Here is a 15689-nt window from a genome sequence, read left to right as displayed (position 1 = left end):
TGCATTAGGAAGGTAAAAGGCAATAGATATTTTAATATACATCTAAGTCGGGAACAATTAACAGGTATCTTTAACACAGTGCATTGAGATAAGGCTAGCTTGATGTTCTCTAACCTCAGCTTATTGTTTTAAAACACCCAAACAGAGATTTTCAACTTGAGGTGACACTCCATATATAATCAACATCAGCCAATATGTATATATATTTCTTGCTTTGATGCATTTAGGCAAAATACACCCTTTTTACTTCCCCAAGGAACTAAAACTCAATTGTAGGAAAAAATGAATTAACAATTAACTGACCCTAACCCAGGGCTCAACAAATCCCAGCTGCTTTCTAGTAGTTTGGAATTTCCTGCATTGTGCAGGGGGTTGAACTAGATGACCCTGGTGGTCCCTTCCAACTCTATGATTCTATATTCAATTAAACACACCTTTTTGCAGCAACAATGAGATTATGAGAAAATGGGGTTACGGTTAGCTTCATGATATTATGACAAACAGAATTACCCCATATTCCTGTATATGCTACAAAACTTGTCATAGCGTAGTAAATTATGAGAGACGATGAAGAGTTTAGGACTAAGTTTTGTGGTAGCAGTAATTAGAAAAAATGGTCATTAAAATACAAAATGCTGAAGGCTGAAAAATGAGTCTGGCTCCAAGAGCCAAAGAAAATTTGTCAAGACCTGCTCTAGCCAACATCTGTAAATAGTTCAAAGACAGGCTTTCAAGTATTTTTCAGGGGAAACAGCAACAGGCTCGCCAAGGCTGCCTTTAGCAGTCCTTTTGAGAACAACAGTGAAGAGCCACTTCAAACACTACAGAAAAAAAGTTGGTCTCATGAATTTTCACAGCAGTACAACAGCACTTTTGAAAGGGAAATATATGCACCTAGGAAGCACAATCAGCCAGAATAAATACAAGGCATTGTCTTTTCTACAGGGTATGAAACTGCTACTACAAGAAAAAGCAGTCCCATAAAATCGAAAGTGAAGCAACTTCAAAATACGCTTGCAACTGCTGAAATCGATAGGATTCATTTTCGGGGTAAGCGCTGAGCTTCTTGTTAAATAGGAACCACTACTAGACCCACCCCATTCTGAATGGTACCCAGTGTAAAAATGCACCTGGAACAGCAGTAGATTTGGATGTTAGAAACTCGGCTTCACAACCATGCTGATTCATGCTTTTGCATGAACTTCTACCTACTATGTACACAGATAACAATGGGAACCTGTGTTACTCTGTCTGCAGCAGTAGAAAAGAGCAATAGTCCAGCAACACCTCAAAGACTAACAACATTTGTGGCAGGGTATGACTCTGAGCTTTTGTGAGTCACAGTTCACTTCTCCATTTACTCAGAAGTGAGCTGACACTCACAAAAGCTCATACCCTGCCAGAAATTCTGTTAGTCTTCAAGGTGCTACTGGACTCTTGCTCTTTTCTACTACCTACAATGTGTTGCCCACCAAAATTAGCTAGCATGAATTTTGTGCAAAGCATGAAGCCATGATGACTAAAAGGGATCTCCTCATCCAGAGGCAGTATGCTGCTGAATACCAGCGCTAAGAGGCAACATCAGACCTCCACCACTATGCCTGCTTGTTGGCCTTCCATGGTAACTGGCTGGCCCCAGCCCTTGCACAAAAAAGGACACAGTACTACAGGTGACCACTGGTCTGACCCAGCAGGGCGGCTCACTAATGTCTACACAAACCACAGAATGAGGTGGAAGAATCCCAAGTTGATAAAATGCAGGCTGAAGTCGCAATACCACCTTTCTGCATTGCCCCCATTTGAAGAACTCCCAAAAAGTACAAAGGTCAGCACACTGGAGAACACATGAAGCTGCCTTCTACCGAATCAGACCCTTGGCCCAGCAAAGTCAGTATTGTCTACTCAGACCGGCAGTGGCTCTCCAGGATCTCAGGCAGAGAGAGGTCTTTCACATCACCTACTCACCTAGTCCTTTTAACTGGAGATGCCGGGGACTGATCTTGGGACCTTCTGCATGCCAAGCAGAGACTAGCACTGAGCCACAGCCCCTCCCCAAAGGAAAAGGCTGGATTCTAACCTGCTTTTGTGCTACATTATCTACCTTCAAGTAGTAGAAAAGGGCAAGAGTCCAGTAGCACCTTAAAGACTAACAAAAATATTTTCTGGCAGGGTTATGAGCTTTGCGAGCCACAGCTCACTTCTTTAGATACAGCTAGAATGTGAATCCATCTGTCTTGTGAATGGATTCACATTCTAGCTGTATCTGAAGAAGTGAGCTGTGGCTCAGGAAAGCTCAGACCCTGCCAGAAAATATGTTTGTTAGTCTGGAAGGTGCTACTGGACTCTTGCCCTTTTCTACTACAGCAGACAGACTAACACGGCTACCCACTGTGAATTACCTTCAAGTAGTTTTTTTACACAGGGAAACGCTTCAAAATGTCGCTTCAAAATGTGATTTCCTCCGCTCCTTGCTGCACGCGGGGCAGCCCCTCCTCAGAGCGCTAACGCCTCATTCTACTTCTAGCGAAACCCGAGCCAATGACATACAGAGACACTGCAGGCAACCTCCCGAATATCCAGCAGCGCTTTACCTATGGAGCATGCCAATGAGGATAAGGCAGTTTTAAAAATAAGGTGGAGTCCTTATTAATTTATCCCTTAAGGGGCGGAGGAACCCCAGCAAACCTCCGCCCAGTACAGACAAAGAACTGAGCCGACAAGGCCTCGACTGCCCACACCAAAAAGAAGAGCCCGAGCTTACCGTCCGCCATCCCCGCCGCTTCAAACCGCCGCTGCCTCAGGCGACCGCTCCTGACGTCACATCCGCCCCTTCAAACCGCCCGCCTCTGCGCGCGCGCGCACAGCTCTCGCGGCCGAAGAACGAGCGGGAAGCCAGGCGGGCTCAGGCGACAGAGGACGACATTGCGCAGGCGCGGCTGTCGGAGCCCTAAGCGAGCCGCGCTCGCCCGAGCGCCGACCTTCTTTCCCACTCACGCGTTGGAGGACAGAGGCCAAACTGCGCATGCGGGAAATCTCGACCCGCCCGCCCCACGAGGAAATGAAAAGAGCGGCGGCGGCCCCGCCCTGAAGCGGAGAAAAGGATGTACGCATGCGCAAAGCCCGCGCATTGCTTGCCCCTAGCGCGAGGGCGGCAAACGCGCACGCGCAGCGGTTGCATTGCGTCTACCTCCGCGGAGCGTCTGCTTAAGGTTGATTTTATACATGCGAATTATCTTTCGCTTAGTTCTTCCATCGAACGCCGTTTGTAGCTATGGCCAAGGTGGAGTTTTTCTTTCTCCCTCTTTAAGTGCATGTTTGTGGGTGGAGTGTGGGAGGGGGTGTTTTAAATGCGTGTTTTGTGTGTGCACAGAACAAACGTGCAAGAGGCGCCTGCGGTGCAGCGAGGCCTGTCATCCCAGAGGGTTGGTCGTTTCACTTTTTATGCAAAAGTTTCTTACCCCCGCGGAAAGTTAAACCGGATCGCTCAGTGGCACTTTAAACTCTGGACCATAGAAAATAATCCAGAATGCCTGTAGTTGAATTATGTGCCAAGAGTTCCGATTAGGTTGTGAAATATAGTTTTGTATTTAATTGCTGCAGCACGTCTTAACTTTTGCATGTTGTTGGAAATCAAGCAAGATGCCCGAAGTTAGTGAATGGCTCAATAAAGTGAAGGAGGTTTTTCTTATGCTAAAACTTACATCTCTCCACTGGAATGAGAACTTTGATTTACTAAGGTCTGAGCGGTAGAGCAAGAGTCCAGTGGCACCTTAAAGAATAACAGAATTTCTGGCAGGGTAGAAGCTTTCGTGAGTAGTCATTGCTCACTTCTGGCTACTCACGAAAGCTCCTACCCTGCCAGAAATTTTGTTAGTCTTTAAGGTGCCACTGGACTCTTGCTCTTTTCTACTGCTACAGACAAACTAACACGGCTACCCAGTGTGATCCAGGGTCTGAGTGGCTTAAAATTATGGAGCATATTCAGTTAAAAGTTGAAGAACTAAGCATGTAAGAAATGTTTATTTGTCTTGAAATGCATATGAATAAAAATTGTATACAAATAAAACAAACTCTGGCTCACCAGTATTTATGCTGGATTAAATTTTGTAAAGCTTTAAGGTACCAGTGATCTTCTGTTTAATTTTGGTGCAACAGGCTAATGTTCCATGGAACCACCTCAAGGAATCCTGCATTGAACCCCCTGGTCTGCCTGCCTGCTATATAGGATTATGGGAATGGGAAAATGTTCCAGGGATCAATGTTTGTTGGGTACAGGAAGTTGCCTTGCATAAAATGAGATTGTGTATGCACAATGTTGCACATGGCTTGAAGTTTAGTAGTGGTGGTAGCCCAATCCTTCAGGAAAGGTTGTGTCTCATTTCTGATGTCATATGACGCCCAGGGTTCCCTAAAACATAGTCTGAAAACTACTGCCACAGGGATAAGCGCTGTAAACTGAAATGTTTTAATATATGTCTCTTGTAGAAATGCTGGACTCCATCGCTATAATAAGGTGGGATCGGGCCCATCTACAGCATGTGCAAAAGAACTGCCAACAGGAATCTTTGCATGACCTCTGATAGGTAAGCAAGATGCCCCTTAAGACTGCAACCCCATTTGGGGTGTCATAGTCGTAGTTGTAGATGGGGATGTTTGCATGAAGGGATGTCCAGAAATGGAAGGGCTGTAATGAGGGCAAGCAATCTCTTTGTCTTAAGTGCTGGAAAAAACACAATGTGAAGATATTAGCATTGTACTTGGCCAGATGCCCTTAGAGCAAGCCAATCCCCAGAGTCACTGCCGGCATTTTGGTGATTTGCTATGGGATTGGCAGCTAGCTATGACCTAGGAAGCAATGATAGGCATAAACCATGTTTGCAGTCTTTTCTTGCATTGCTGGCCACTGTGGTGTTTCAGGTGCCTTGGTTGCTGGCTCAGGATGCTAAGCAAAGTGGTCTGCTTGGCCACTGTTGGCACATATATGGGAAATTGCCTTCCTCTGATTTATAGTTTGTCACCAGGTCTTGAATGCTGTATTGAAAGATCCAGTGTGTGCGCTGCTTCTGGCTAGGAATTAGAAACTTTTAGTATCTTCCATGAATACACTTTTTTTTGGCTGCTTTTATAGTATTTTTTTAAATGCATTACTAAATACATCATGGGAAGGAAGCGGTGTGGGATAGGTTGATGTTGTCAGGTCTTGAAAGCTGAGCGGAGTTGATTCTTGGATGGGCCCTGCAGAGGAAGGCAATGGCAAGCCGCCTCTACTTCTCACTTGCCTTGCTAGGGTTGCCATAAGTTGGCTGTGACTATACCCTACTTACGTACATAATAAATATATCCAGAGGGGGTACGCATGAAGAATGCATGAAGCCGCCTTATACTGAATCAGACCTTTGGTCCTTCAAAGTCAGTATTGTGTACTCAGACTGGTGGCGGCTCTCCAACGTCTCAGACAAAGGTCTTTCATGTCACTCACTCCCTGATCCTTTCAACTGGAGATGCTCGGGACTCAACTTTCTGCATGCCAAGCAGATGCTCTACCACTGATCCATGGTCCTTCCCCATTAGAGGGTAAATGCATTAGTCTGTTGTGGCAAAAAATGAAGTATCTTGGGGCACCTTGGTACTATGGGGGGTCCTCTACAAGTCTGACCTACCTGGGGGGCCCAGCCTGTAGGCTGAAGACCATAGTTCCCCGCAGGCATTTGTCTGATAGGTGTACGAGTGAGGGTTTTTTGGGGGACTTGGCCCCCTCACTCTTGACCTTTAAGAGGCAGCTGAAGACAGTTTTATTCACAACAACATTTGGTTCATCTGCCTACTTGCAGTTTTAAATTATTGATTTTAACTCGTGGTTTTTATGTATTGTACGTATTTTATTATTATTTACTTTATAAGCTGCCTTGAGTTCCTATAAGCTGATAAATGTTTTAAATACATCGTTTTAGGCTGTTGGTTTTCATGCTTTTCCTTCTTCTCATTCTCTCCCCCCACCCCCAGTCTGAGAATGAACAAACAGAAGATGATATACGTCGAGCAAATTGCAAACCTTGACCAGTTCAGCCCTGATGTCGTTGCTGTAACAGCAAAGCTGTTTGAAAAGAAGTTCCTGTACAGCAAACCACCCAACAATGAATGGCAGCTGCCGGATCCCAACCAGGCGTTCACCTGCGATCACAAGGAGTTCAGCTCCCTCGTTGCCCTGAAGGACTCCATGAATGAAGTCAAGAACCTGCTGAGTGACAAGAAGTTGGACCAATGGCATCAGCACACCTCCTTTACCAACAAAGCCGGCAAAATCATCAATTATATCAAGAAATCCGCAAATGCTGAGTTGTGCACCCAAGCTTGGTGCAAATTCCACGAGATCCTAGGCAGCTTTCCCCTGCTCCCGAGCGACGCTCTTCAGAACGGAGAGCTCAACTCTCTCCATCTGTGTGAAGCTCCTGGGGCATTTATAGCCAGCCTCAACCACTACCTCAAGTCCCACCGTATCCCTTGTGACTGGAGCTGGGTCGCCAATACGCTGAACCCGTACCATGAAGCTAATGATACCCTCACAATGATTACAGACGACAGGCTTATTGCCAACACCTTGCCCTGGTGGTATTTTGGTCCTGATGACACCGGGGACGTTATGACGCTGCAACATCTTACAGGGCTGCAACGCTTCATAAGCAACATGGCTGCCATTCACTTGGTCACTGCCGATGGGAGCTTTGATTGCCAAGGAAATCCCGGTGAACAAGAAGCACTTGTTTCTTCTTTACACTACTGTGAAACTGTCACTGCTTTAATGACTCTCAGCCTCGGGGGCTCCTTTGTCCTGAAGATGTTCACTTTGTTTGAGCACTGTTCTGTCAATTTGCTATTTCTCCTGAACTGCTCGTTCGAAGAGGTCCACGTTTTTAAACCAGCCACAAGCAAAGCTGGCAACTCTGAAGTCTACGTCGTTTGCCTCCGCTATCTCGGCAGAGAGGCTATCCATTCACTCTTATCCAAGATGATGCAGAACTTCGGGACAGAAATGGTCAAGAAAGCCCTCTTCCCACAGCACTTAATTCCAGAATCTTTCCTTAAGGTCCACGAGGAATGCTGTTCCTTCTTTCACAGGCATCAGATCGAGACCATATCTGAGAACCTCCGACTGTTTGAGGGCATAGGCGAGGCAGAGCAGGCAAGGCTAAATCTATTACGGGATTGTGCTGTGGACTTCTTCTTGAAGAGGTTCCAGATGAAACCCCTTGCCAGAAATAACTGGATAGTGAAGAGGCCTCGTGTTGGCTGCAGCACGAATACCAAATGGTGTGGACAGAGGAGCAAATATTTTTGCACATACAATGAAAGGAAGTGGCTGGAATCACTGTCGTGGGAAGACAAAGTGGCCAAGGGCTGCCTCAATCAATGGGCCGAAGAACACTCACTCACTAATGCTGGGGAAAACTGCATTTTGGAAGGGGCATCATGTGACCTGGATTGTCACTTATGGTACATCTTGGAAGGCCAGAGGTTGCCAGGAGTAAAATGTTCTCCCTTCTGTGATGGTGAGGTTCTAAAAGCCCTCAACGAAGCACTTGAGAAGTCTTTTGTCGGTAGAGCGAGTCTTGACTCCCTCGTGAGATGGACTCAGCCAGAGTGCCAGTCTTGTGTTCTTACACAGTCATTGGTACTGTCTGAATTGTCGCACCTTATGGGGTATCCTGAAGAGGCTCCTGATGAAAACTGCCTTGGCCGAACCAAGTGTTTGGTTGTGGGTTTCCCGGCGCTTTGTGATGCCGACAGCCAGTGTGTCTTGGAAGTTGAACTTCTTGAGGTGGCATCTCTGTTGACTTTCAGCTGCTCTCTGCTCCACGATGGAGAGCCAAAATACCAGCAGCAGTTCCTGGAATGCCTTCTGCGTTCGCTTCCCCAGCTTCAGAAGGGAGACGCTCTGGTTCTGCCCATTCTGTCCTGTTTTACTCGCTTCATGGCGGGGCTAGTGTTCATACTGCACAGCTGCTTCCAGCGCATCTCATTTGTTTGCCCCACATCATCACAACCTTTAAGGACTAGCACCATTCTCTTGTGCGCTGGCTATCAGGATCTCCCAGACCCTGTTTTCCAATACCTGCAGCATATGAATAAGCTCATGAACTCCTTGCTGGACTCAGACTCTCAACAGCAGATCTTGCAGTTTGTGCCAATGGAAAATCTTCTGAAAGGGTTGCTGTTGGAATTTCTCTGGGACCTGAACACTACAATCACCAAGAGGCAGTTGCATTTGATTATCCAAGCTGAACAGCAACAGATGATTTGACTTTAGCTTGAAAGCACCAGGGTGAAATTTTTCGACTTGCTCTGAATACTAGATTGGTTCACATAGGTTCTTCCATGTGATCATGTATGGGGGACACACAACTACATAGAGAGTTTAATGGAGATCAGGCTTTATATATGAAGAACTGGCAGCCATTTTCTGCGATTTATTAACGTCTCTCCACGGTTTGTTGACCATTGTGGAGAGGAACCGAACAGCATTAAAACCAGCCCTGTGTCTTTTAATTTGCACCGAGTATGCGCAGTTGATTTTTCTGTTGCTTCTTCGGCTTGGCCGCAACAAAGCCTGGGAAGATTTACTATGCTACTATGTGTCTTCAATTCATTTTATTTTCTTTGGTTAACGGTGCAAATGGCCAACTTGCCGTTGCTACTTTCATGCCTGTCAGACTATTTGTCGTACTGATAGATTTACAGGAGCTAAGCACTGATAGGTTTACAGGAGCTAAGGAGCGCAGGCCAGGAATTCAAAGCAGAATTAATTGTGGGAAACCGTGGCAAAGGTTAACAAACCTGCATGGTATGTTCACGTAACAGGATTTTAAGCTTCTCTTAGAGCTGGGGCCAAACTACATTTCACTTGGAGTTCTGCTGAATTTTTCTTCCCTACCCCAAAATGAAAAGCAACAAGTAGAGGAAAGGTGTGTGTGTGTGTGCTGGTTTATTTCCTTGCTGGCTTTTTTCTCTACTCAAAAATCTCTTGTTTTCAAGCAGCTTCCAAGGATCTCTGTTCTCACCCCCCATGTCAGGGGTGGTAATTTTTGAGAAAAAAGGAGCTGGCAGTTAAAGGGTTGAGTATCCCCCCCTTTCCCTTCCTTCTCTATAGATAGCAGCCTTAAGGCAGCTTTTCATTTTAAAAAATCTGTATGGAACTCTGTAACATGTAGATACCCAACTGCAAAGACTTTCCAGTGGCGGAAAGCTTCGTATTGTGGAAGCAGCCTTTTTACTAGAAAACAGTTTCCTGCTGGGAAGCCAAGAAGATGCCTTAAATTGCTTACAACTCAGGCCGTGCCTATAAGTTCTCCTATGGAAACACTCTGCTAAAGCATGGCTGTGCAAAAGGACAAAGCTTTGTTTCATAGACTGGACTTCCTGGTGAATGGTTGTGTTCCATAACCTTCACTAGGCACGTAGAAGCAACAGTGTGTCCAGAACCCACCCCCTGTTATTGCTGCACAATTGTAAAAAAAATGAAAAAGGCAGGTAGGGGGGAGGAGATTTGAAGCGAAGGATGGGTGGGTGGAAAAAGGAGTGCTTAACCCTCAACCTGTTTTCCTGGAGACTTCTCATTAAGTCATACTTTCTCCAGGCACTGCTTCGATATACCGTATTTTTCCGTCTGTAAGATGCCCCCATGTATAATAAGCCCCTCCCTTTTTTTACCCAAAATTTAAAAAATAGGGGTCGTCTTCCGTGTGTAAGACAACCCCCAATTTTGGGGCAATATTTTAAATAAAAAAATGTCTTATACATGGAAAAATATGGTACGTTCTTTTCGCAGTGTGGGGAAAAGTAGGTTGAAGAGATGGGGGGAGGAAAGTAGGGGGCACATTGTGCCTGTGTTTGGCAACAAACATTTAGCCCGTGGTATATGAAAAAACCTTACAGAGACAAAATGTCTTCTCTGTCTTCCTCTCCTTCCCCCCTTTTATTTATAGGTTTAATTGTTCCTTTCTTTTACAGGTAAACCCAGCATAATAAGCACATTCAGGCATCTGAATGTTTCCACTGCTGGTTCAAGTGGGTTGGTAACTTTCTTTAAAGGGTTTGCTTGTCTGAAATTCTTTCTTTCCCTCGTTGGTAATTTTATTTGTTTTCCTATTTGAAACCTTCAGCTATCAAAAGGACGACTGCTGTTGTTTAGGAATAAAGGGCAGAAAGCTTGCAAGCTAATGTTTTGAATTGGCCATTTGTGTTTAACCTCTGGAAATTATGAGCACAAAAAAAATTAGATCTGGGGGAGTTCTAAACAGTCAGCTTTTTTTTTTTTACACTTAGAGAAACAGCATAAAATTTTATTTTTCAATGTTGGTTCTTTAACAGCAACTGCAGCTGAAATTGCTGTCAGAATGGAATAACAGGTGACCGTAAATATAGTATGCTGTTTAGGAATGTAAATATGTCAGGATTATCCTGGGTTTTTCTTGACCTTTTCAAAACAAGCTTGAAAGCCAAGGTTCAATCTATTTTTTAATAATATTTTTATTGTATTTTTGTTGGGTACAGAAGGAAAAAGGGAAAGGAAAAATTTCACTTCTGTCTGCAATAGATAATGTTCTCTTTAGTCAATATTATACACTCATAAAATGAGTTTCCATACTTTTTATGGTTAGTTTAACAAACTGTCTACTATCTTAGTCTTATTCAATTAGAAGGTTGTGTATAAGTAAGTCAGATATATTTTTAAGCGTATAAAATAAATGCACACATAGAAAGAAATAACATTATAATGAATTACCATTTCTCTTAGTTACTTGTTTGAAAGAATCAAATATATTCATAGATGCATATAGAAGAAAAAAAGCGTTTACTCAATTCAAGAAAAATTCAACTTAATCTAAATATTTAGAGACATATAAGTACCATGGTAACCATTTCTCTTGAAGTTGCTCTATAGATTGTGTGTTCAAACTAGCGGGAAGCTTTCCCTCTACAGCAGGGGTGGGGAATGTCAGGCCCAGTTTAAGGCCCACAAAATCATTTGGACTGGCAGATCTCTAGCTCAGAAAGATCTAAGACTGGCGATCCCCCTCCTCCCACGGACAGGTATAGTCTCTAATCAAGGTTTGTTTTGTCGCAAAAAGGAACCTTCCCCTCCCTTGGCAGAAGAGTCGTTAGCTATGGAGCTGCTAGAACCACCCAAGAAACTGTTAACCCTTTCCCACCTGGGCCATGGAGAAACGTATTCCCTCTGTACTACAAGAGAACTGGGGGCAGAAGTGGCAACAATGGAGGGGTTAAAGGGGGCAGGGCCAGAATGCGAGGGGCGAGTTCTTAGCCAGTGTGTCCTCATTTCATCCCTGTAGGCAGAGGTAGCAGGAGGTGGCTGAAGAATCTGGCCCTGACCCTGCGGAGCAGGAAAAACTCCGGTATGTGGCTGGACAGCTACGCCTGGCTGGTGCAACAGACCATCCTGTGCTACCAGGTGGGGGAGTCATCTGGGTCAGCTGCCTGCTTGGTTGATAATTTTGTGTGGCCCGCGAATGATGTTATAAATATCCAAATGGCCATTGGCGGAAAAAAGGTTCCTCACTGCTGCTCTACAGAGTAGGTGGAAATGTCTACTGGTCTTGGACAAATCACATTAGTGGCCTTCTTCCTTGAAGTGAGCAGTTGCTTCAAATGAGAGCCAGCGTGGCAGTTAAGAGTGGCTGACTCTAATCTGGAGAGCTGGGCTTGATTCCCCACTCCTCCACATGCGTGGAGGACTAATCTGGTGAACCGGGTTTGTTTCCCCACTCCCCCAGGTGAAGCCTGCTTGGGTGACCTTGGGCTAGTCATAGCTGTCTCTGAACTCTCTCAGCCCTACCTACTTCACAAGGTGCCTGTTGTGGAGAGGGGAAGGGAAGGCAATTGTAAGCCGCTTTGAGACTCCTTAAAGGTAGAGAAAAGCGGGGTATATAAACCAACTCTTCAGGTGATTCTACCCAGGTGCAGCGGACACAGAAGGGGCTGCTGTTGAGCTCACCACTAGGCCTGCTTGTATACAAGATTTACTAATTTGTAGGTTCATGCACTGCTTTTATCCCCGGTGAGGATCCAATGCAGCTTACACCATTGGCCTCCGTTCCCTTTTATCCTCACCACAACCCTTTGAGGTAGGTTAAGCTGAGAGGGTGTGACTTGCCCAAGGTCTCTGAGTGAGTTGGCATGGCAGAGGGTAGGTTCTTCATTTCAGTTGCGTAGTATTCCCCGTTTCGAAGGAGGTGTATCTGCAACATTTAAGCATGTCATTGGAAAGAAGAGCGATGCATAAATGTGCTAGTTTTGGTCTCTGAAGGTTAGCTAGGAGAACTTCAGAAATCAAAAGCATATGCATAATTATTTCACACGGATTTCTCCATGCTTCTACCAGAACCCTCCAATCAACCTTGAGGCTTGGGGAAACAGGGTTGCAACCATAAAAGGGGATGCTCCCTCAATTATAATAATATGCATAATTATCTGCAATAACTAGGCTAATTAACTTTCAATCCTCTGTGCCTGCAGCTGTTCAGGAGCCTTTCTTGAACTGTGGTTCTTGGCACTGAGTCCTGTTGGGGCTGGTGGGCTTCTAAATTTAGAAGACCTGCAAGAAACAGTTTTGAAATCTAGTGAGAGAGAGCTTACTCGCAGATGTTTCCTACCCAGATGAATGTAAGCTTGCAGTTGGAATGGTGTTCTTTGAAACTGTCACAGGAGGGGAAATATAGAATCTTGATCAGCTGCCGCCACTCTGGTATGGGTATAAACCAGAGCTCCCTCCTTGCCCCTGGCTGCTGCTTCTCCCATCTGGGTATACCTTCTGGGTGACCAGATGAGGCATGAGGACTCAGGCAGAGTAACGAACAGCTTATTAAATAAGTTGAATAACAACAATAACTCAAGCAACATATAAGATGGTGAGATCAGTAAAGGCTAGTGAACGAACAAATAAAAACCCTAACGCATCTATCATTACTGTGCCAAGCTGCCTTCTGGCACTAGGTAGGATTTGTTTGTTCAATTTATACCCCGCCCTCCCCGGCCAAGACCAGGCTCAGGGTGGGGAACGTCATCAGCATATCAAACATTAACAATAAAAGTAATAATTCTAAAATTAAACAATAAAACCCTTAAAAACTCCAGATGACGCTTAATTTGACCCATAGTGCCTGGAATAAACAGTAGGTTGCCCCCCCCCAAATAATGAGAGTAACATAGAACAAGGGGGGGGGAATAGGGTTGCCAGGTCCCCCCTTGCCATCAGTGGAAGATTTGGTTGGGGGGGTGCTGATTTACAAGCATGCAGTAATGTTCCTTCTGGAGGTAAACCTGAAAATGGGGACACTGTAGCACATCCTTAAAAAGCTATGTTGAGAACCCATGCTCTATGGTTTCCAAAGGGGAAATTCCCTCCAGGGGGAATTGGAACCACTATTCAGCAAAATGTGATGTCCTGTAGATTATGTGCAATCTGTAAAATTGTAGTTTGTTTGTTTTTAGTTCGACTGTCTTGGGAAGGGGGGAGTTATATTCTGAACAATGGTGAAAGGGGGGAATGGGGCAAAAAAGGTTGAGAACCACTGCCATAGACGTGATGGTGACACCACCATATTCCTCCCAAAACTGGTCTCCACAGAGATTTGTTTTAAGAATGTGCTAGAGCAGGGGTGGGGAACGTCAGGCCCGGGGGCTGTTTAAGGCCCGCGAAATCATTTGATCTGGCCCTTCATGGGTCCTGGCAGATCTCTTAACTCAGAAGGATCTAAGACTGGTGATCCGCCCCCTCCCATGGTCAGGAATAGCCTCTATTCAAGGCAGATGTGTGCTTGTTTTGCCAAGAAAAGGAACCTTCCCCCCCCCCCTTGCAGAAGAGTCGCTAGCTATGGAGCTGCTAGGACCGCCCAAGAAACTGTTAACCCTGTCCCACCCGGGCCATGGAGAAACGTATTGGTCGGCTAATTTTTAAGTTGATAATTTTGTATGGCTTGCAAATGATGTTATAAATATCCAAATGGCCCTTGGCAGAAAAGAGGTTCCCCACCCCTGTGCTAGAGTGTCCCCATCGCTTACGGGTTTACCTCAAAAGGGAAATTATTATGCCACTCTTTAGCTTTCCTGTTTCACCTCTGGCCAGCTGAGGGGCAGTGGGCAAGCCTGCTAGCTGGCAGGCAATTACCCACTATTAACAGGCACCTGACAACCTTTGTACTAGGCCTCAGACCAACTCACCCCTTCCTGGATGAGGGATCCCTCCGTCTGCAGCACCCTCTCCCCAGCCCTGCTCCTTAGAAGTGTAGTATCCCATTGGGAACCTGTTGACAGTGCTGCTGTAGAACTTTGAATTGAAATGGACTTGTATATGTAATTTACTTACTACATAATGAATGATGCAATGTGGGGCTGAAGAAACGAATGTGAAACGGCCGTCCCCTAGCTTTTGGATTTATACCTACTATTGGATATCCTGCTGAACTGATTAATTTTGAAACTCAGAAGAGGACTTTTTGCCTCCAGATACACACCAATAAACTGTTTCATGCTTACCTGTATATTTGTATATAACCAGTCACTTAGTTGCTAAGTTTTCATGTTGCACACTTGTTTTGTTCTTTCCATCTTCATTACTCATTATAGACTTGTTTTTTGCAACCTGTTTATGTGCATTTGTGAACCTCCAGGTACCAGCTGGAGATCTGCTATTACAACTGCTCTCCGGCCAATAGAGATCGGTTAACCTGGAGAAAATGGTCGCCTATGCAATTGGATTCTGTGGCATTGAAGTCCCTCCCCAATTCTGCCCTCCTCAGGCTCCGCCCCCCAAACCCCCTGCCGATGTCGAAGAGGGACCTGGCAACCCTAGCCTAGGGTCATGACTGAAGCAAAGAGTGGGATGCTCAGGTTTAGCGTGTGTGTGTGGTTTTTAGTACGTGGATGCACTGATTTCTCTGCATCTGATCCTTGGCAATCACACACGCTCAGCATTCAGATAGCAGCACTGAGACATCTGCCAAACGTTGGGTGGACTTCAAGTTTGTAATTTCACACTAAGCGACGTTTTGATGGGAAATTCCACCTCCTTTTCTTCCTTTCTTTTTAAATGTACCTAAATACCCTTCCACAAGCAGCAGAAATCAGCCCAGAATAAAGAGGTGCTCAGCTGGCCGAGGAACCTGTGCTTTGAGGAGGAGGGAATACATTTGGAATTAAGTGCCTTGATGATTTCCCTGTAGCAAAAAGGGATGGAGGTGTTTGGGAGAACTAGTAATAAGCTATTTTGCTCAGAGTTGTGTAATAGCAGACTTTAGGAGTTAGATTTTCAAACGCAAAGATTCAAAGCCAGCTCTGGAAGAATCAGATTTATTATTTCAAATAGCTATTTGAGTCTCCAGACTCTGCCCTTCAGAGGCTTTTCAAGATGGAGCACTGAACATAACTGTGTTTAGACTTATATAACCTTTTAATTAGCTCATTATAATATTCTAACTACGCATATTATATAGTAACTTGTCATTCTAGGGAATGATTTCAATGGCTTATAATACAAATCAGAATAACTTTCATTGGTTACAAAAATAAGGAAAATCATTGGTTTTTAGAAATATAAGAATAATTCCATTGGTTTAGATAATACTTGTTTAAAGCTCTTGTTAGTGCACCTGGTATTTTATCTGGTAACAATCTTT

At 44.8% G+C, this 15689-nt stretch overlaps 1 protein-coding gene across 1 annotated transcript; it reads left to right on the top strand.

Annotated features, from left to right (window-relative positions):
• Positions 1–6003: 6003 nt before the first annotated feature.
• Positions 6004–8299, top strand: CMTR2 (cap methyltransferase 2). Its single transcript, XM_056858574.1, has one exon. The coding sequence runs from the start codon at positions 6011–6013 to the stop codon at positions 8297–8299; it is 2289 nt and encodes a 762-aa protein (XP_056714552.1). The 5' UTR covers positions 6004–6010.
• The last annotated feature ends 7390 nt before the right edge of the window (positions 8300–15689 follow it).

Source organism: Euleptes europaea, chromosome 12 (genome assembly GCF_029931775.1).
Source record: "Euleptes europaea isolate rEulEur1 chromosome 12, rEulEur1.hap1, whole genome shotgun sequence".
Taxonomy (NCBI): domain Eukaryota; kingdom Metazoa; phylum Chordata; class Lepidosauria; order Squamata; family Sphaerodactylidae; genus Euleptes; species Euleptes europaea.
This window is presented reverse-complemented; position numbering and strand designations above follow the sequence as displayed.

Bases quoted from the DNA above. Each gene is read 5' to 3' on its own strand.
- CMTR2 (XM_056858574.1), top strand. From the start codon at position 6,011: ATGAACAAACAGAAGATGATATACGTCGAGCAAATTGCAAACCTTGAC.